The sequence below is a fragment of the Scleropages formosus genome, chromosome 4 (assembly GCF_900964775.1).
Source record: "Scleropages formosus chromosome 4, fSclFor1.1, whole genome shotgun sequence".
NCBI classification, from domain to species: Eukaryota; Metazoa; Chordata; class Actinopteri; order Osteoglossiformes; family Osteoglossidae; genus Scleropages; species Scleropages formosus.
This window is the reverse complement of record NC_041809.1, coordinates 28,473,721-28,494,076: the sequence shown is the minus strand read 5'-3', so window position 1 is coordinate 28,494,076 and position 20,356 is coordinate 28,473,721. Positions and strand designations below refer to the sequence as shown.

Genomic DNA, 20,356 nt, shown 5'->3' with positions numbered 1-20,356 from the left:
AATCCCATGACTGCAGATCCGAGTTTAAATAACAACAGCTGTTAAAATCACAGATGTACATGTATAATATATATACGAGATGAAAGACAAAATGAAGCGTCTTTGCGCCTGGTTCCGCCTACAGTTAATCGGTCAGTAAATACTGAATATACCAAGTCTGCTGCGGGTGAAAGCGATTTTCACATACAACCAGTGGAGGGAGGGATCGTGCTAGCACATCTCCACAGTGGTCAACAGCGGCACTCGAAGCATCAAGGAAATATTGCAGTGAGATTGGAACCCACATTGCGGTTTTCGCTGCCTGCTGTCAGGCGCAGCGCAGCTAGGTAATGGCTACAACAAGTCAGCTCTAAAAGTACTTCCAGTCGCTGTATTTTGCATAAGAACCGGAGACATTCTTCTATCGAGTTTCCACTAGCGTTGTAGAAAGCCAAGATATAGGAAAAAATGCATAGATTGTCTTCTAATTGAGTCATTACAAATGCCACTCTTGTTACCTACTAATAAACATTTAACAAACGCAAGAGAGGGACATCATCAAAACAAATTCAACAATTTCATATTATGGAAGGCGATAGAGGAGGGATACAGCAAAGGCATGGTGTACTATAGTGTGCGTACACTGAAAAATCCATTTCAGTACACAGAAAAGCTAGATTGTCCTCGCTGCTGGCAAGTAGTTCTTTTTCTAGGTGAGTCCAGGAAAATACAACAGCATTCAAGTGCTTTTGAACTCAGACAGAAAGTACTTCCCATATTGAATTGAACTTAGAATTAGTTCGTAACGTCAATAGGCAACAGGCAAGCCGGGATTTCTGTGGAAAATACCTCGATGTGATTCCTTGAAATATTTTCCATTATTTTCGTAATTTAACATAACAAATGCATCCACTTTTATCATTAAAACTTTTGTACTAACTTCCAAAATCTAAAAAAAACGTGCAAAAATACTGCAAGGTACATTTATAAATGTCAGTCGAAACCAAAAAAAAAATCGATTGTATTTTATTCGGTTTAAATTTCATGAATGATCACTTAAAACGAACATATTCACTACTAGTTTTCTGTAATGATCTAAGGTTTAACACAGGTGCATAAGAACTCACATGTAACAGGGGACAGACATTAGTACTGAGAAGAGTAAAAAAAAATGATTTTTGGTTGAAAAATGAGAGCTGCGTAAACAATGAATGATGCACGTCCCCTGTCCTTAACCGGAGGTACGTCTAACCACGTTAAAGTAATTGAAAAAAAATTGTAGTTTTTCCTTTTTCGATTTAAGGTGAATTACATTTTCGAAGGAATTACCTCAAAACCCTGATACACGCTGAATAATTAATAGATCAGTACAATAATACTGAACAAGCAATGAACATCACATGTAAATAGTCCAATTAGTGAGAATGCGACAACTGCGGAGGAACATGTAATCCAAACTTCAATTAAATATAAATAGCCCAATGACATTCGAAAATGAAAACAATAAACCAAATTCTAAATGTGAAATAAAGTCAATACTAAAGTTTTTCTAAACTGCTTTGTTCTTCAGAGAATTCTACTTGTGCAATTTTACGCACAGTATTTACGTTACATTTGTATCAAAACGCATAGTCCTACTACAAATTCAGAGGTATTTTCGTCATTCTTTTTGGAGTCAGTCGTCAAATACACCTCGTAACTGCACCCTTGTTTCTGAGTTCGTGTCCTTTGACTTCTGTAAAATTCTCTGGGCGATAGAGTTGGCATGCGGACTGTTTTCGTCTGAACCATTTGACAGATATAAAAACTGTTAAAGACAAAAAGGAAGAAGACACCTCGTCATAAGCCTAATGAAATGCCAAACATCTGTAGAAAAAGTGTTTCAGACTAACGTGAAACACGGCACACAGAATATTTCTATTCTAAGTTTAACTATGTAATTGAGAATGTACAAGTGTAAAGTGAAAAATATATAACGTGCGATATTTTAATAGACGAATAGCTTCAACAGGAAGCAAAATACATTAATCAAAGTTTAAAAGGACTACTTAGCAGGCTTAGTTTTCAATGATCTCACCTGCCCACCTGTATCTTCACTGTCCTCTTTCCCCTTCTGCGATGGCTGTAATGTTTGTGTTCCACTGGGGTCAAGACTCATGGCTCCCTGACTGCTGGGTCTTAGGTGCTTGACATCACTTCTCCTGGAGTCTGTTGTCATGCAAACCTCGTAATTGTACATGTGCTGTAGAGTTCCTGTACCCATTGTGTCTGCGTAGCACGTTGGATAATAAGGGATAACTGGGAGATTGGACTGGTAGTAGATGCGGGACTGTCTCCATCGGTGGATTTTTACTGACACAATGACTACTAAAGATGTAATAAAGAGGAAGGAGACCACAGCTAAAGCCAAGACTAAATAAAATGTTAAATTGTCATTGTAATCCACATCGCGCGTAAAGTCATTGAATTCCGAGAGCACTTCAGGGAAACTGTCCGCCACCACCACGTTCACACTGACTGTAGCTGATCGAGAGGGATGTCCGTTGTCCTCCACTACAACTGTAAGCTTCTGTTTCACTGGGTCTTTATCACTGACCTGACGGACAGTTCTGATTTCCCCGTTCTGTAATCCCACATCAAAGAGTCCCCTTTCTGTCGTTTTCAGCAGTTTGTATGAGAGCCATGCATTCTGTCCAGAGTCCACATCCACAGCCACCACTTTAGTGACGAGGTAGCCAACATCTGCTGAACGAGGCACCATTTCAGCCACCAGTGATCCACCAGTCTGTACTGGGTACAGAACCTGAGGCGCGTTGTCGTTCTGGTCCTGAATAAAGATTTTTACTGTCACGTTACTACTCAGAGGGGGTGAACCTCCGTCCTGCGCTTTTACGCGAAACTGGAAATTTTTAATTTGTTCGTAGTCTAAGGAGCGCACAGAGTGGATGACTCCACTCTCAGAATTGATTGATACGTATGATGATATGGACAGTCCATGTACAGAGGATTCCTCCAGTATATAAGAGAGACGAGCGTTCTGGCTCCAGTCTGCGTCGGTAGCTTTAACTGATAGGATAAAATTACCCGGGGTATTATTTTCCAAAATGAATGCCTGATATTCTCTGTTTTCAAACACTGGGAAATTGTCATTAATGTCTGCCACTTTTAAGAACAAAGTAATATTACTACGAAGTGGAGGCAGCCCTTCATCCTGCGCAATTATAGTGATGTTATATTCTGAAGTTGTTTCACGGTCTAAAAGTTCATCTGTCACTAAGCTATAAAAATTGTTTGAAGAGGAAGCAGTTTTAAACGGAATGTTTTCGCTGATGAAGCACTGGGCTTTCCCGTTGTTCTCGGAATCTAAATCTTGTACCTTAAACACAGCTATAACTGTGCCTTGCAAGGCATCCTCCGCCACTGTATTCGAAGACGACATTATAGCAATGGTTGGTATGTTATCATTGACGTCAACAATTTCAATAATTATTTTTGCGGTGTCAGAAAGGCCTCCTCCGTCTTTGGCTTGAATATTTAGCTGATAGTGCTTTCTTTTTTCATAGTCCAGCTGTCCAGTTGTTTTTACATCGCCAGTTAAATTGTTTATTTCAAACAAATCTCCGAAAACATCTTTGCTAGAAGGAATTGAATATGTTACGATGGCATTTGGTCCTTTGTCAGCATCCGATGCACTAACTGAGAGGACAAAAGAACCTTTTGGAGAATTTTCCAGTATAGAAGCCTTATATATTTCCTGTGTGAAAAGAGGCGGATTATCGTTGGTATCCAACACAGAGATATGTATCTTTGCAGAACCTGTCATCTGTGGTTCTCCTCCATCCACTGCAGTAAGAATTAGGGAAAAATGCTCCGACTTTTCCCGATCGAGTTGCGTCTGCAGCACCATAGTAACATATTTACTACCGTCAGGTTGTGAGTCCACTTTTAAAACGAAGTGGTCACTGGGTTTTAGTATGTAGCTCTGTAGTGTGTTAATACCCACGTCGGGGTCCACAGCGCTTTCCAGCACAAACCTCGCTCCAGGCAAAGCGGATTCACTGATTTCAAGCATTATTTCATCTTTAGGAAAAAGCGGCGGATTATCATTGATATCATTTATTTCTACCGTAATATGATGAAGTTCTATGGGGTTATCAAGGACAACCTCAAAATGTATAGAGCAGGGCGAAGTCTCACCACACAACGCCTCTCTATCTATTCTTTCCTTAACCACCAAAATCCCTTTTTCCCGAATCAGCTCTATGTACTCACTGTTTCCTCCGGCAAATATACGAGCTCGGCCACTGGTAAGACGTTTAGTATCCAAGCCCAGATCCTGAACGATGTTACCTACAAAAGAGCCTTTTGCCATCTCCTCTGGAACAGAATACCGAACGTGACCAAAGACAGCATGAATACATAGAAGATTTAGAATAAAGCGTCCTACTAGCGTGTCCATTGTGTAGTTCCCATTTCTTCTAGACATGATTGTAGAGCCCAAGAAAAACGTATTTCCACTTTGAATAAATCGGCAGTATACACGTAATACCATCGAAAATCTGCACTGTTTGAGGAATTATCAATGACATAAAGGGGAAGACAGCAATCACTGCAGCTGTATATCCGCGTGCGCAGGGTGTTCAAGCCTTCATGCGCACTGTGGGCTGCGCTGTATGTCTCGCTCCAGCGCGAGCAGGAGGTGTTGGTGGTTTCTGTTTCAACGACAAGTCCCCAGTACGATCAACAGCGGCGCCATCAGTCAATGCTGAGAAAAGCTTAGAATGAAAATGCCATTTGGAAATCATTGCTAGAACGCAGAACATCTATCTATCTATCTATCTATCTATCTATCTATCTATCTGAGCAGGTGGAAACCTAAATAATATTTTTATATATGTTTTATATTTGAATATGTTAGGCTTTGAAATGTCAATTTGTTGTTATTTCATAAATTAATTGTTTTAAATTAAGGGTCATAAATTGCATTGTACTCTGTAAATTACATAATTGTCACTAAATCGGAAGAACATTACTGCGGCACACAGCCACACCTGACACTTGTCATAATCTTTTAAAATAACTGAAGTTATTTGTAGGAAATACACGGCTCCTGTTTGACCTGTATACAAATTGATTTATCAGCAGTTCCTCAGTAACTTCAGTGTTTGATCATATTCAAATAATTTTTGGAAAAAAATTAAAACAATTCTAGGATGATTATACATACTATAGGTAACAACAGGTCTTCAAAAGAAGGATCTAATTCTTTTATTTTCAGTGAAGGAATGAGACAGAAAAATAAGGCCACTTGGGTAGTCATGGTGGGGGGTTCAGGAGCTCGAAAGACTGAGGTGCGGGTTCCTTTTGTTCACTAAGAAGGCGCAGACAAGCAAGTAGTTGAGGTCTAGGCAAGGGTCAGTTGAACATTAAATGTCATCCAAGGGGAATACACAGGCTCAGGGTTGTTAAGGCAAAAGCGAGAGGCCAAACCAAGGAGCACAAAGACAACGGGCAAGGAAACCAAAGAAGCACAAAGCGTTCAGCTGACTCGGAATGAGGATTCATACTGGTAGAGCTGGCGAGTCTTCCCTTTGTACTCTGCCCCTATGATTAGATGCAGGTGTCATCAATGTGAAAATGGAGGGGACATGACAATTAAAAGTGCTGCCTCTGACCTTAGAGGTTGCAAGTTGGAATCCCACCTCCTTCAATTGTACTTTTTCTATAGTACTTCTATAATGTTCATAGCCTGCCTTCTTTCAGCTGAAGTTACCCTGCTGATAAAGTCAGTAAATTATGGTATATAACATAACATTATAAGTCACTTCAGAAAAAAGTCACAGCTAAAAGAATAAATGTAAATTCTTTCGACTGCTTCTTTGCTAGTCATCACTAACTTATGAAAGCTACTCCACAACTGTTTACACCAGTAACTCTGTTTGCAAAGAAAAATGGCTCAGACTTGGAAAGGTGACAATGGGCTTACAGACAGATCATTATAACCTGACATGGATTTTGGAGAGATGCAGAAAAACACCACCAACAACAGCATATTGAAATTAAAACAGCCAAATTCAAAGTTATCATCACAAAGCAAGTTGTTTTTGTTGTTAGATTAAAGTGATACAGTTCCATGTAATGGCAATTCATTGGGATTTTAAATACATGATAATTTTACAAAAAAAATAATTACTTAAATTACGTATAATTTATAAACATTAAAAATGACCCCTATGACAACTGTTACGAATACATTACTTATACAAATCAAGTTGTACTGGCAGAAATTAAAGTCATAAAGACTATGAAAATTGCTCCAGCCAGATTTTCTTACCTGTCCAGGTAAGTCTGTTTCATCCAGAATGTTTCTCTCTTTCAAAACAGAATCAAGTTTCAAAGTATTCTCAGTACATGGCCTGAAAATCTTGCAATCACTCTTCCTCGAGTCAGTCGTCATACACACCTCGTAATTGTACACGTGCTGTAGAGTTCCGGTACATCCAGCATCCGCGTATTGAGGGGGGTAATACGGAATAACTGGAAGGTTGGCTTGGTAGTAAATGCGAGACTGTCTCCACCTGTGGATCTTTATCGATATAATAACCACCAAAGATGAAATGAAAAGAAAGGAAACAGAAGCCAGTGCCAATACCAAATAAAAAGTCAAATTGTCACTGTAGTCTGTACTGTGCGTAAAGTCACTGAACTCGGAGAGCACTTCAGGGAAACTGTCGGCCACCACCACGTTCACATTCACTGTAGCTGATCGAGAGGGATGTCCGTTGTCCTCCACTACAACTGTAAGCTTCTGTTTCACTGGGTCTTTATCACTGACCTGACGGACAGTTCTGATTTCCCCGTTCTGTAATCCCACATCAAAGAGTCCCCTTTCTGTCGTTTTCAGCAGTTTGTATGAGAGCCATGCATTCTGTCCAGAGTCCACATCCACAGCCACCACTTTAGTGACGAGGTAGCCAACATCTGCTGAACGGGGCACCATTTCAGCCACCAGAGATCCACCAGTCTGTACTGGGTACAGAACCTGAGGCGCGTTGTCGTTCTGGTCCAGAATAACGATATGAACAGTAGCATTTCCGCTCAAAGGAGGAGATCCTCCATCGTGAGCCCTCACACTGATCTGAAATCCCCGAAGTTGCTCGTAATCAAATGAGCGGACGGCATAAATAATACCAGTTTCAGAATTTAATGAAACGAACGAGGACGCAGGAACACCGTTCACATCCGAATCTTCCAGAACGTACGAGACTCGCGCATTTTGACAACAATCCGCGTCCGTGGCTCTAACAACAAATATCGATGTCCCCGGAGAATTGTTTTCCAAGACAAAGGCAGTATATGACTGTTTTTCAAATATTGGAGGATTGTCGTTTACATCGGAAACCCTAATATGTAAGGTTTTATTACTGGAGAGAGAAGGCGACCCTTCATCTGTAGCAGTTATTGTGATGTTGTAGTCAGACTGTGTTTCTCGATTTAGTTGCTCGTCGATTTGTAAAGTAAAATAATTTCTGATCGACGACTTAATTACAAAGGGGGATTTTGTTGTGACAAAACAGTTCACTTGACCATTCTGTCCCGAATCCAAGTCCTTCACATTAATTACAGCAACAGTAGTTCCAGGTGACGCATCTTCAGGAATCGGATTCGTAAATGATGTTAATGTTATCACGGGGATGTTATCATTTACATCAATTACATCAATAATTACTGAACATGAGTCAGTTAAGCCTCCAGGATCCCTAGCTTCAATACTGAGCTCAATTTTTTTGGATTTTTCAAAATCTATTGTTCCATTAACCGAAATTTCCCCCGACATTTCATTTATCTCAAAGACTCCACTGTTTGTGTCTCCGGTATGTCTGAAAGTGTATCTCACCTCACCATTAGCGCCTTTGTCTGCATCCGTTGCACTTACTTTTGCCACAATCGTGCCCTTCGACGAATTTTCTGGAACAGAAACCCTGTAGATGTTCTGGCTAAAAACCGGAGCATTGTCATTGGCATCTAGTACCTTTATGTTTATTTTCATTACTCCGGACCTCTGAGGGTGACCTCCATCTGTAGCTGTGAGAATAAGAGACAATTCCTCCTGTTTCTCTCTGTCCACCGGAGACTGTAAAATCATCTCAATGTACTTATTACCATCAGGACGCGTCTCCTGCTTCAGCACGAAATTATCAGTTGGTCTCAAATTGTAGCTCTGTATGGTATTTACACCAACATCGGGATCGTACGCGTTGTCCAGTCGAAAGCGCGCGCCCTGCGTAGCCGTTTCACTGATCTCAATATTTACTTCATCTTTCGGAAATGTCGGAGCATGATCATTTACATCTGTTATTTCTATCATCACCTCAATTAGCTGAATCGGATTCTCCAAAATAATCTCAAAGCTGAAACTACATGGTGACATGTCGCTGCACAGCAACTCCCGATCTATTCGCTCGTTCACTACCAGTGTTCCTTTGTCTGTAACGAGATCCACGTAGCGGGTGTTGTCTCCGGTAACGACACGAGCTCGTCCGCTCTTCAGTCTTTTAATATCAATGCCCAGATCCGCAGCCACGTTGCCGATAACAGAGCCCTTCGCCATTTCTTCAGGAACAGAATATCGCACTTGTCCGTGAACAGGATAATGAAAGAAAAGAAGAAAGAACCAAATCCGAGAAACACAGATAGAACCATGACATTTAATCTGAGCCATTATTGTTATTAATTAATGCAATGTCGAAAAGAGAAACTGATCAACAGAACGAGTATCCAGAAAAAAATCAACATTAGTAGTTTCCATATGAACGTGTCCTTGAAAAAAGCGTTTCAATAAATCCTGGGAATATATGGTTATGCTCCGAGCGAATTTTTCGCCCTATTTTATGGCAATCCACCAATTTCGCCTCCACACTCTGGGCCTCGATCAGTCTGAAGGAAAAAAAAAAAAAACGGGGACGTCCTTCTACATTTTGTTCGCCCCAGCTCTCCTCTTGAATCAACAGCGGCCCTTGCAGACACGCACGGGAAACACATCCCTCTGTTCTATTTCACTGATTACCTGACATGAAGTGATACACTTGGATTAAAATTGATGAGTATTTTTGATGCTGTGAGAAATCAGTTATGTGTTTCCATGAAGACTTCGCTAATATGGAATTTGAAAAGTGCTCGTTGTTTGCAAAAAAGTTTGTTAGATATTTAAATGCTAAAGTGATGCAGCCAATGTGTAAAAGAAATAAAAAAAATTATACAAATAATTGTTCCGTTTTTACTCTAAGCGTTTTTATTGAACGTTCCTTAAAACCAGAGGTGGAAAGCAGTTTTTCGGTTCAGTTAATCACTGCAGAGCATCACGCTAAAGAAATGTTTGCGTAATCGTTTTTGAAGAGTATGAATAACGTAGCGCGGTGCGCTCTGGGTTCAGATGTGGCGAAGAAGGACGCAGACAGCGATCGTTACGAAAGTTTATTAGAACACGGGCACACAGCAAGAGGTTTCGGCGCGAACAGAAGGAAATAATGCTCTCGGTCCAAGAACCCCTTTTTCCTCAAGGATCTGCATCTCAAGCCAGTTTAGCCCTTCTGAATCTTTCCTTCTCCACTATGCGACAGGCACTCACCTCCTCATAATCCCCGTGAGCCCCACAGTGGTTGAAGAACCATTTTACATTTTACCCACAATTCCCAACAATTTACAATGAAGAATTTTTTTCCGCTGAAAAGAAACACCACTCAGTAACGCGGGTCGATACAATTATATAGCAATCAATCAAAGTTGAAAGACATTGTAATGAAAAGTGAGATACATTGCGTCTATTTATATGCAAGTATGTTTTCTGCAACTGTAAATTGCATGATCTCATTACATGATACAATCATTACATGATTAACTTACATCACATGACATGATCTCATGAGTTCATGTAATGTGTAAATGTTCATGCTCTATAACTCTGAGATCATAATTGCTGAGTAACGGATAAACTTGCACGCAGCTGCTCCTGTAATGTCAATGTTTAATTTTTTTAAAAATAGGAATGTGAGTAGGAATTGTTTATTATTTCGATAAACCTTTATGCAGCAACTCGTGTGACGTATATTGGTTGATATGGGGGAAAGTAACAAACTAACTGTGCTTTAGAATCACGCGTCTGTATCTAAGTCTCTTTCTGTTAATCTAATTGCTACTGCATTTTCTGTGAGATGTACGTGGCTTTGGAGAAAAGCGTCTGCTAAATGAATAAATTTGAATGTAAAACAGAAACATAAATATTTTTGCAAGGGACTAAAATCCAGTCGAGCGCGTACCCTTCCTAACCTTGCGCCCAGTGATAAATGTATTGGCACCCGATCACTACGGGTATGACAAGGAGAAGCAGCTATTGAGAATGCAAATGTTCATTTAGATTAAGAAAATGCATTTTAAAAAATATTTCACCCTCAAAGTTGAGGTGAAGCTCTGTAATTTGGGGGGAAAGTTTGAAGCAGCAAAATAAAATTCAAATCTATTTCAATATTAAAGATAAAAATACATCATTGCAAAATTCTGCAGCTAAAATAAAAAAAAAATGGTAACTATAACAGATGTATTAAAAACTGAAAAATTCCCTTACCTGTTCGGAAAAGTTTGCATTGTTGAGAATATTTCTCTCGCTTCCCTTATGATTCTCATCGAAACAAGGATCCATCATTAAAACGCTCTGACTGCAAGGTCTGGCAATCTTTTGATCGCTTTTCCTGGAGTCTGTTGTCATGCAAACCTCATAATTGTAGACATGCTGAAGAGTTCCTGTACCTCCAGCGTCTGCGTAATGTGGTGGGTAATAAGGAATAACAGGAAGATTGGACTGGAAGTAAATACGGGACTGTCTCCATCTGTAGATCTTTAACGATATAATAACTACCAAAGATGAAATGAAAAGAAAGGAAACAGAAGCCAGTGCCAATACCAAATAAAAAGTCAAGTTATCATTGTAATCCGTACTGTGCGTAAAGTCACTGAACTCAGAGAGCACTTCAGGGAAACTGTCGGCCACCACCACGTTCACATTCACTGTAGCTGATCGAGAGGGATGTCCGTTGTCCTCCACTACAACTGTAAGCTTCTGTTTCACTGGATCTTTATCACTGACCTGACGGACAGTTCTGATTTCCCCGTTCTGTAATCCCACATCAAAGAGTCCCCTTTCTGTCGTTTTCAGCAGTTTGTATGAGAGCCATGCATTCTGTCCAGAGTCCACATCCACAGCCACCACTTTAGTGACGAGGTAGCCAACATCTGCTGAACGGGGCACCATTTCAGCCACCAGAGATCCACCAGTCTGTACTGGGTACAGAACCTGAGGCGCGTTGTCGTTCTGGTCCTGAATAACGATATGAACAGTAGCATTTCCACTCAAAGGAGGAGATCCTCCATCGTGAGCCTTCACACTGATCTGAAATCCCCGAAGTTGCTCGTAATCAAATGAGCGGACGGCATAAATAATACCAGTTTCAGAGTTTAATGAAACGAACGAGGACGCAGGAACACTGTTCACATCCGAATCTTCCAGAACGTACGAGACTCGCGCATTTTGACAGCAGTCCGCGTCCGTGGCTCTAACAGCGAATATTGACGTCCCCGGAGAATTGTTTTCCAAGACAAAGGCAGTATATGATTGTTTTTCAAATATTGGAGGATTATCGTTCACATCGGAAACTCTAATATGTAACGTTTTATTACTGGAGAGAGAAGGTGATCCTTCATCTGTAGCAGTTATTGTGATGTTGTACTCGGACTGTGTTTCTCGATTTAGTTGCTCGTCGATTTGTAAAGTAAAATAATTTTTGATTGACGACTTAATTACAAAGGGGGATTTTGTTGTGATAAAACAATTCACTTGAGCGTTTTGCCCCGAATCCAAGTCCTTCACATTAATTACAGCAACAGTAGTTGCAGGTAACGCGTCTTCAGGAATCGGATTCGTAAATGATGTTAATGTTATCACGGGGATGTTATCATTTACATCAATTACATCAATAATTACTGCACACGAATCAGTCAAGCCTCCGGGGTCTCTTGCTTCAATACTTGTTTCATATTTTTTAGACTTTTCAAAATCTATTATTCCAGCAACAAATATCTCCCCCGACATCTCATTTATTTCAAAAACTTCATTTTTTATTTCTCCTCTTTGTCTGAAAGTATATCTCACCTCTCCATTAACGCCTTTGTCTGCATCCGTTGCACTTACTTTAGTTACAAACGTGCCCTTCGACGAATTTTCCGGAACAGATGCCCTGTAGAGCTTTTTACCAAAAACAGGAGCATTGTCATTCACATCGAGTACCTTTATGTTTATTTTCATTACTCCGGACCTCTGTGGGTGGCCTCCATCTGTAGCTGTGAGAATAAGAGACAATTCCTCTTGTTTCTCTCTGTCCACCGGGGACTGTAACATCATCTCAATATATTTATTGCCATCAGGACGCGTCTCCTGCTTCAACACGAAATTATCAGTTGGTCTCAAACTGTAGCTCTGTATGGTATTTACACCAACATCGGGATCGTAAGCGCTGTCCAGGAGGAAGCGCGCGCCCTGCGTAGCCGTTTCACTGATCTCAATATTTACTTCATCTTTCGGAAATGTCGGTGCGTGATCATTTACATCTGTTATTTCTATCATCACCTCAATTAGTTGAATCGGATTTTCGAGAATAATCTCAAAGCTGAAACTACACGGTGACATTTCGCTGCACAGCATCTCCCGATCTATTCTCTCGTTCACCACCAGTGTTCCTTTGTCTGTAACGAGATCCACGTAGCGGGTGTTGTCTCCGGTAACGACACGAGCTCGTCCGCTCTTCAGTCTTTTAATATCAATGCCCAGATCCGCAGCTACGTTGCCGATAACAGAGCCCTTCGCCATTTCTTCAGCAACAGAATATCGCACTTGTCCGCGAACAGTATCAGCAAAGAAAACAAAAATGACCCCAAGTAGTGTTAGGCAGTTTAAATCATAACATTTTTCTTTCAGTGCCATTTCTTTTCGTGCTCTTCGATGAAAAAAATGTCCACTTCCAGAGACTGAATAACAAAGATGTCTAAAGACAACGTAACTCTAAGTATCTTACGCATGTGAATGGTTCTATTATAATAAAACTTTTCGACAACACTGAATATCTGTAGTTTATCCGAGCGCTTCACTCTCTTCTATGGCAACACACCAAAGTCACCTTCTCACACTGGGCCTCGGTTTGTCTGTAAAAGATATACGAGGAACGTCACCGAACATTTTAGCTCGCTGGATCCTGCCTTCTGAATCAACAGCGGCCCTTGCAGACACGCGCGGGAAAAGCAGCCAGTATTTCTGTATGGTAATATGTAATAAAGAGACTTGCTCCAGTAGAGAAATTATGTCTCTTTTGGTCTTGTAGTAGACAAAAAAACATGTTCCTCAGAAACAATTCATTAATATGGCATATTTAAATTTATTGACCAACTTCAATAACCGCTTGTCCAGAGCAGGGTGGCGGTGAGCTGGAGCCTACCCCAGAGATGGTGGGTGTAGGGCCGAGGGGGGGCACACCCTAAACTGGACGTTAGACCATCGCAGGGAAACAACTAGGTACCCAGGCACAGGTACTGGAGCAACTGCAGAGCAAGTACCTTGCTCAGGGGCACTACAGCTGGAGGCAAGGATCGAGCCGCCAACCTACGGAGCCAAAGGCAGCCGCACCAGCCACAACCCTACCAACCACCCCTACCACAATTTATCTTATAATGAAATTACAGACTTTGTAAATAATCCATTAGATATTTTAATGTAGCCAAAAAGTTTTCCAGTTCTTTTACTAAGAACATCTAATATTCAGTACGACTGATTTATGATGAATATATAACCTGTGGGGTTATTCCTGAAATGTAGTGACAGCAATGGAGAAAACTGCCTTGAAATCATTTGAAATTCAGGACCCAGTCCAACCCACTGCCACCCCCCCCCTTTCCATAGAAAGTAGATCTTCACATTTTTTTCAGTAGAAAAAAGCTCTTTATGTACAGTAATTCATTAATGGTGTTCAACTTTTTGCCTCAACACTGCAGTTAAATATCTTTGAACAATGTGAATTTCTTGCTTATTCATTTATTTTAGAAGCATATAATAAATAAGGGATGCAGTGGTGCAGAGGATTTGACTGGGTCCTGCTCTCCTGTGGGTTTGGGGTTTGAGTCCCGCTTGGGGTGCCTTGTGACGAACTGGTGTCCCGTCCTGGGTGTATCCCCTCACCCTCCATGTTTCATGTTCTCCCTGTGTCTGTACAGGTTTTCTCCTGGTGCTCTGGCTTTCACCCACATAAAGACATGCTGCTAAGGTGAATTGGGGACTTTAAGTCAGCCGTAGTGTGTAAGTGGCAGAGAGAGTGTGTCTCACTGGTGTATCAATGAGTGGCTCATTTAAAGTGCTGTGTCTAGCATTATAAGTCACCTTGGGTAAGATGTGTCCTGATAACACTACATAGTGTTCATTGGAAGCTGCTTTGGAGAAGTGTCCGCTGAACAAAGTAACGCAAACATGATATATCTATCTAAAAAAATCCATTTTAGAATAGCAACAAGTGCTAAATTATTCATTTTCAGATGGAAAGTACAGTGATGTGAACAAGAAAGTACTGTACACCTCCTTTTATTTCAGTGGTTTGAAATGTCAGGACTATGTAGTCTTTGCCATGTTTCCGTGTTTTAACAACCGATTAAAATCTTGCTGCAAATAAGAAAGAAGAATTAGTTAGCATGCAGAAGCCCTGTGTGTAGTTGCAGAATGAACCCCCTTTAACAGCATTAACTGTTTTATTCACTTGAAAAAACTTTACTTGTCAGCCAGATGGTCTCACATTTTCGTGTACAATGCACCAATTCATAACTTTGAGGCCTCCAAGAGACTGCAAAGAAGCCATAAGTCATTCTCTCTTCACTGCTACTAAGTATGTATGACATTCTAGCTGCAATATGTGTTTTTAGCAAACATTGCACTGTGCATTACACCAAAAGAATTTTAAAAATGTACTGTGTTATATGTTCCCCATTTCTTAACTTAGAGTGCAGGAAGCAGGGTGGCACAGTGCATAGCACTGGTTTCCTCAAAGCACCTGGGCTTTGTGTTTTGACGTGGCTTTGAATTTGGTGGAGTCTGCATTCTCTCCCTGTGTTAGCATAGATTTCCTCTTGATGCCTCACATTTTTTGCAATACCATATGTTTCAGGTGATATTGGTAATCTATAGTTACCCTGTAGTGTGTGAATGAGTTATTGAAGTGAATTTCTGCAGTATATCTAGCATATTAAGTCACCTTTGAAGAAGGTATCAAAAAAATACTGGTTAAGGATTATTTTCTGTTACTTTTGGAAAACAGCAGCTGCTGAATGAATAAATACTAACAAATATTCTGAGACAACCAATCCTGGGTAGAACTGGCAACTTTCTTGGATCTACTCCATTTGCACATAGTGTTTCTCACTTCGGAAGGTTGAACTGCATTTTATTTTAAACTACCTTCACAACTCTTCTCAAACTGATAAGTTAGAACAGTTGCCAATCATCACTTGTCAGATCATTACAGAAAGTACTGGACTGGTAGTCTGGAGATTTGAGGTTTTTCAAGGTGGCCTGCTTAGATTTTGACTGACTTGAGTGAAAGTTGCTGGGCTGTGCCCATTGCCAGTCTGTGAAAAGTATAATTATTGCTGCTGGCTTTTTCCACTTGTAGTGCATTTATACAAGTGCACACAAGTCACAGCTGGAATTTATTATGCAGCCAGGTCCATATTTACATTAATTTGGAGAGGGGGAAAAAAGGCTCCTCTTGAGTTGGTATAGCCAATATTCAGTAGCATTTTGTCATTTAACATTGGATGTTTTTGATGAAGAAAAAATGTTTGGTGGACAGCCCTAATAGTTCACCTTGGTGGCATGGATGTGAGAGATATCTTCTGGTCAAGCGTCCCATCTTAGCATTATAATTTAAATGTTCAATCAATACTAATATTAATGCCAAATTAGAAAAACTCTCCACCTCCATGACAGTTTAGATAATAAAACTCACCAATCTAACTTATCACATGAAAAGTATTAAAATGCACTTTCTTCAGGCTGAATACAAGATCTCTGAATTGGAGGAATCAGTGAAATCAAAAGTTATATCAGTAGATATCCTGGAGCAGAAAGCTGAACTGTACCATGCAAAACTGGACAAACTGGAATATAAAAACCATCGTAATAATTTGAAAATTGAGGGACTGCCAGAAAATCCTGTATAGGAAACATTGCTCTTAAGCAATTTCTACAAACTATTGTTTATGGGTGGGAATGCAGGCTGATTAACCTTCTACTGAGCTTTATTTTGCATATGACTCCCTGGCCACACTTCTGACACAAATGCCCATTTGGGGAGCATTCCGGTACTATTCCTGTAACCCTCTGACAAAGAAGACATAAATAAAGCTCCAGCAAAAAAGCGTGACATCATCTGTGAAGATTCCAATTTACAGTACTACACTAACATACCAGCTGAAAAGACATATCTACAAAAGATGACACTTTGATTAAATGACTTGGATAATGCCAGTGGATTAGCTCTGAAAAACAATGTAATTTGCTTTCCTTGATTTATGCTTCCAGCTGGAGTTCTAGTTTTACTCAGTATTGTTTCCATATTCTGTGTGCCACTGTGAGTTAGAACTGTTGTTGTTGCCAAAGAAAGGTGAAAAGTATTTGCTGTCAGATGTTGATATTTTAAGAAAATTTGACAGATTTTTTCGATTGCTTGCTAAGATAAAGACCGAGGACAACAGAGATATGAAGAAAGAACATGGGACCGAGAAAGTTTGTATTCACAAAAAAGTACTGGAGGATGAGGCATTAAGCTGCTCCAAAATAATGAATATATTCAGAGATAAAGAACTTGCACATTACAAAAAATGCCTCAAAACAGTTGAGGTACAAAGCAAGTGTTTCCTGTTAGCATAGCAAAAAGTGCAAGGCAGCATTCATTGACTTTACGGTTTAACTTAATACACACTAACTTAAAGAAACTTAACTTAAACACATTTAACTGAACACACTATGACAGAAGCCAGAGAAGAAATCCTAATTTAAAGGTCAAAGTATATGTTCTGACACACACACACATATCTTCAGAACCGCTTGTCCCATATGGGGTCATGGGGAACCGGAGCCTAACCCGGCAACTCAGGGCATAAGGCTGGAGGGGGAGGGGACACACCCAGGACGGGACGCCAGGCCGTCGCAAGGCACCCCAAGCGGGACTCGAACCCCAGACCCACCAGAGAGCAGGACTGTGGTCCAACCCACTGCGCCACCGCACCCCCACTACTAAAATGACATGCAAATTAATACCGAGACTAAGTGAATTACTAAATTACTAAAATCAAATATTATATACTAAAATATAGTTAATAAAAAAATTTAAAAGAAAGACAAAATTACCCTTAGATAGTCATATTGTGAGCACATAAAGATTGAATTCTGAAACATTGCTTTAAAGCAATGCTGGAATACCCAAATCAGTATTCAGAATAGCCACGTTAATTACACAACAAAGCACAAAAAAAAAATGAAAACAAAGAAATTACAAAAGACATTTTCCCTACCTGTTCCGACGAGTCTGCTTCATCCAGAATGTTTTTCTCATTTTGCCCATACATTATTGTCCCCCCAGCGTTTGAATCCATCATTAAAACGCTCTGACTAGAAGGCCTAAAAATCTTGCGATCACTTTTCCTGGAGTCTGTTGTCATGCAAACCTCATAATTGTACACGTGCTGTAGAGTTCCTGTACCTCCAGCATCTGCGTAATGTGGTGGGTAATAAGGAATAACAGGAAGGTTGGACTGGAAGTAAATACGGGACTGTCTCCATCTGTAGATCTTTAACGATATAATAACTACCAAAGATGAAATGAACAGAAAGGAAACAGAAGCCAGTGCCAGAACCAAATAAAAAGTCAAGTTGTCATTGTAATCCGTACTGGGCGTAAAGTCACTGAACTCAGAGAGCACTTCAGGGAAACTGTCGGCCACCACCACGTTCACACTGACTGTAGCTGATCGAGACGGATGTCCGTTGTCCTCCACTACAACTGTAAGCTTCTGTTTCACTGGGTCTTTGTCACTGACCTGACGGACAGTTCTGATTTCCCCGTTCTGTAATCCCACATCAAAGAGTCCCCTTTCTGTCGTTTTCAGCAGTTTGTATGAGAGCCATGCATTCTGTCCAGAGTCCACATCCACAGCCACCACTTTAGTGACAAGGTAGCCAACATCTGCTGAACGGGGAACGATTTCAGCCACCAGAGATCCACCAGTCTGTACTGGGTACAGAACCTGAGGCGCGTTGTCGTTCTGGTCCTGAATAACGATATGAACAGTAGCATTTCCGCTCAAAGGAGGAGATCCTCCATCGTGAGCTCTCACACTGATCTGAAATCCCCGAAGTTGCTCGTAATCAAATGATCGGACGGCATAAATAATACCAGTTTCAGAGTTTAATGAAATGAACGAGGACGCAGGAACACCGTTCACATCCGAATCTTCCAGAACGTACGAGACTCGCGCATTTTGACAACAGTCCGCATCCGTGGCTCTAACAACAAATATCGACGTCCCCGGAGAATTGTTTTCCAAGACAAAGGCAGTATATGACTGTTTTTCAAATACTGGAGGATTATCGTTTACATCGGAAACCCTAATATGTAACGTTTTGTTACTGGAGAGAGAAGGCGACCCTTCATCTGTAGCAGTTATTGTGATGTTGTACTCGGACTGTGTTTCACGATTTAGTTGCTCGTCGATTTGTAAAGTAAAATAATTTCTTATTGATGATTTTATCACAAAGGGGGATTTTGTTGTGACAGCGCAGTTCACTTGACCATTTTGTCCGGAATCCAAGTCCTCAACATCAATAACAGCTATAGTCGTTCCAAGTAACGCGTCTTCAGGAATCGGATTCGTGAATGATGTTAATGTTATCACGGGGATGTTATCATTGACATCAATTACATCAATAACTACCAAACACGAATCACTTAAGCCTCCGTGATCTCTTGCTTCAATACTTAGCTCATATTTTTCATTCTTTTCGAAATCTAATATTCCAGTAACAAAAATCTCCCCCGACATCTCATTTATTTCAAACACTACACTAGCTGTTTCTGCTTTATGTCTGAAAGTGTATCTCACCTCTCCATTGGCGCCTTTGTCTGCATCCGTTGCACTTACTTTGGTCACAAGCGTTCCCTTCGGAGAATTTTCATGAACGGAGGCTCTGTACTGCTTTTTACCAAAAACGGGAGGATTGTCATTGGCATCTAGTACCTTTATGTTTATTTTCATTACTCCGGACCTCTGAGGGTGACCTCCATCTGTAGCTGTAAGAATTAAAGACAATTCCTCCTGTTTCTCTCTGTCTACCGGAGACTGTAACATCATCTCAATGTACTTATTACCATCAGGACGCGTCTCCTGCTTCAACACGAAATTATCAGTTGGTCTCAAACTGTAGCTCTGTATGCTATTTACACCAACATCGGGATCGTAAGCGCTGTCCAGGAGGAAGCGCGCGCCCTGCAGTGCCGCCTCGCTAATTTCAATATTTACTTCATCTTTCGGAAATGTCGGAGCATGGTCATTTACATCTGTTATTTCTATCATCACATCAATTAGCTGAATCGGATTCTCTAGAATAATATCTAAATTAAAACTACACGGAGATGTTTGTTTACACAGCAACTCCCGATCTATTCTCTCGTTCACCACCAGTGTTCCTTTGTCTGTAACGAGATCCACGTAGCGGGTGTTGTCTCTTGTAACGATACGAGCTCGTCCGCTCTTCAGTCTTTTAATATCAATCCCCAGATCCGCAGCCACGTTGCCGATAACAGAGCCCTTCGCCATCTCTTCAGGAACAGAATATCTCACTTGTCCATGAACAGGATAATAAAAGGAAAGAAGAAAGAACCAGAGTCGGGAGAGACCGATTAAACCGTAATACTTTCTTCTCAGTGTCATTGTCTTCCGACTACTATTGTTATTGATTCGAGCAAAATCTAATTTTGAGAAGGTGGTTAAGAAAACAAGTATCCAGGAAAAAAATCGACATTAAATATCGTTTCCATGTGAGCGTTCCTGTTAAAAAGCTTTTAAATAGAACCTGAAAACATGTGGTTATGATCCGAGCGGTTTCCTTCCGACTATGTTAAGGTAATCTGGTAATCCACCAATGTCGCGTCCACACTCTGGGCCTCGATGTCAGGAAAACAAAACAGAGAAACAGGGGACGTCCTTCTAAATTTTACTCACTCCAATTTTCGTCTTG

At 40.6% G+C, this 20,356-nt stretch overlaps 1 protein-coding gene and 3 pseudogenes across 6 annotated transcripts in view; all 4 read right to left on the bottom strand.

Annotated features, from left to right (window-relative positions):
* The window catches only part of LOC108934196 (protocadherin gamma-A11-like), a 96,588-nt gene that overhangs the window by 25,746 nt on the left and 50,486 nt on the right, over nucleotides 1-20,356 (bottom strand). Inside the window, exon 1 of one of the 6 annotated variants that reach the window (XM_018751746.2) lies at nucleotides 6,443-8,780. The exons of the other annotated variants lie outside the window; for them this stretch is intronic. Within the exon in view, the coding sequence (XP_018607262.2) occupies nucleotides 6,443-8,701 (2,259 nt within the window). The 5' untranslated portion in view covers nucleotides 8,702-8,780. Of the gene's footprint in view, nucleotides 1-6,442; nucleotides 8,781-20,356 lie in introns of those variants that run through there. 6 annotated transcript variants of the gene reach the window in all.
* On the bottom strand, nucleotides 2,093-4,465 carry LOC114910372 (protocadherin gamma-A6-like; annotated as a pseudogene).
* LOC108934115 (protocadherin gamma-A11-like) lies at nucleotides 2,180-20,280 on the bottom strand (annotated as a pseudogene).
* LOC108934113 (protocadherin gamma-A11-like) lies at nucleotides 10,677-13,235 on the bottom strand (annotated as a pseudogene).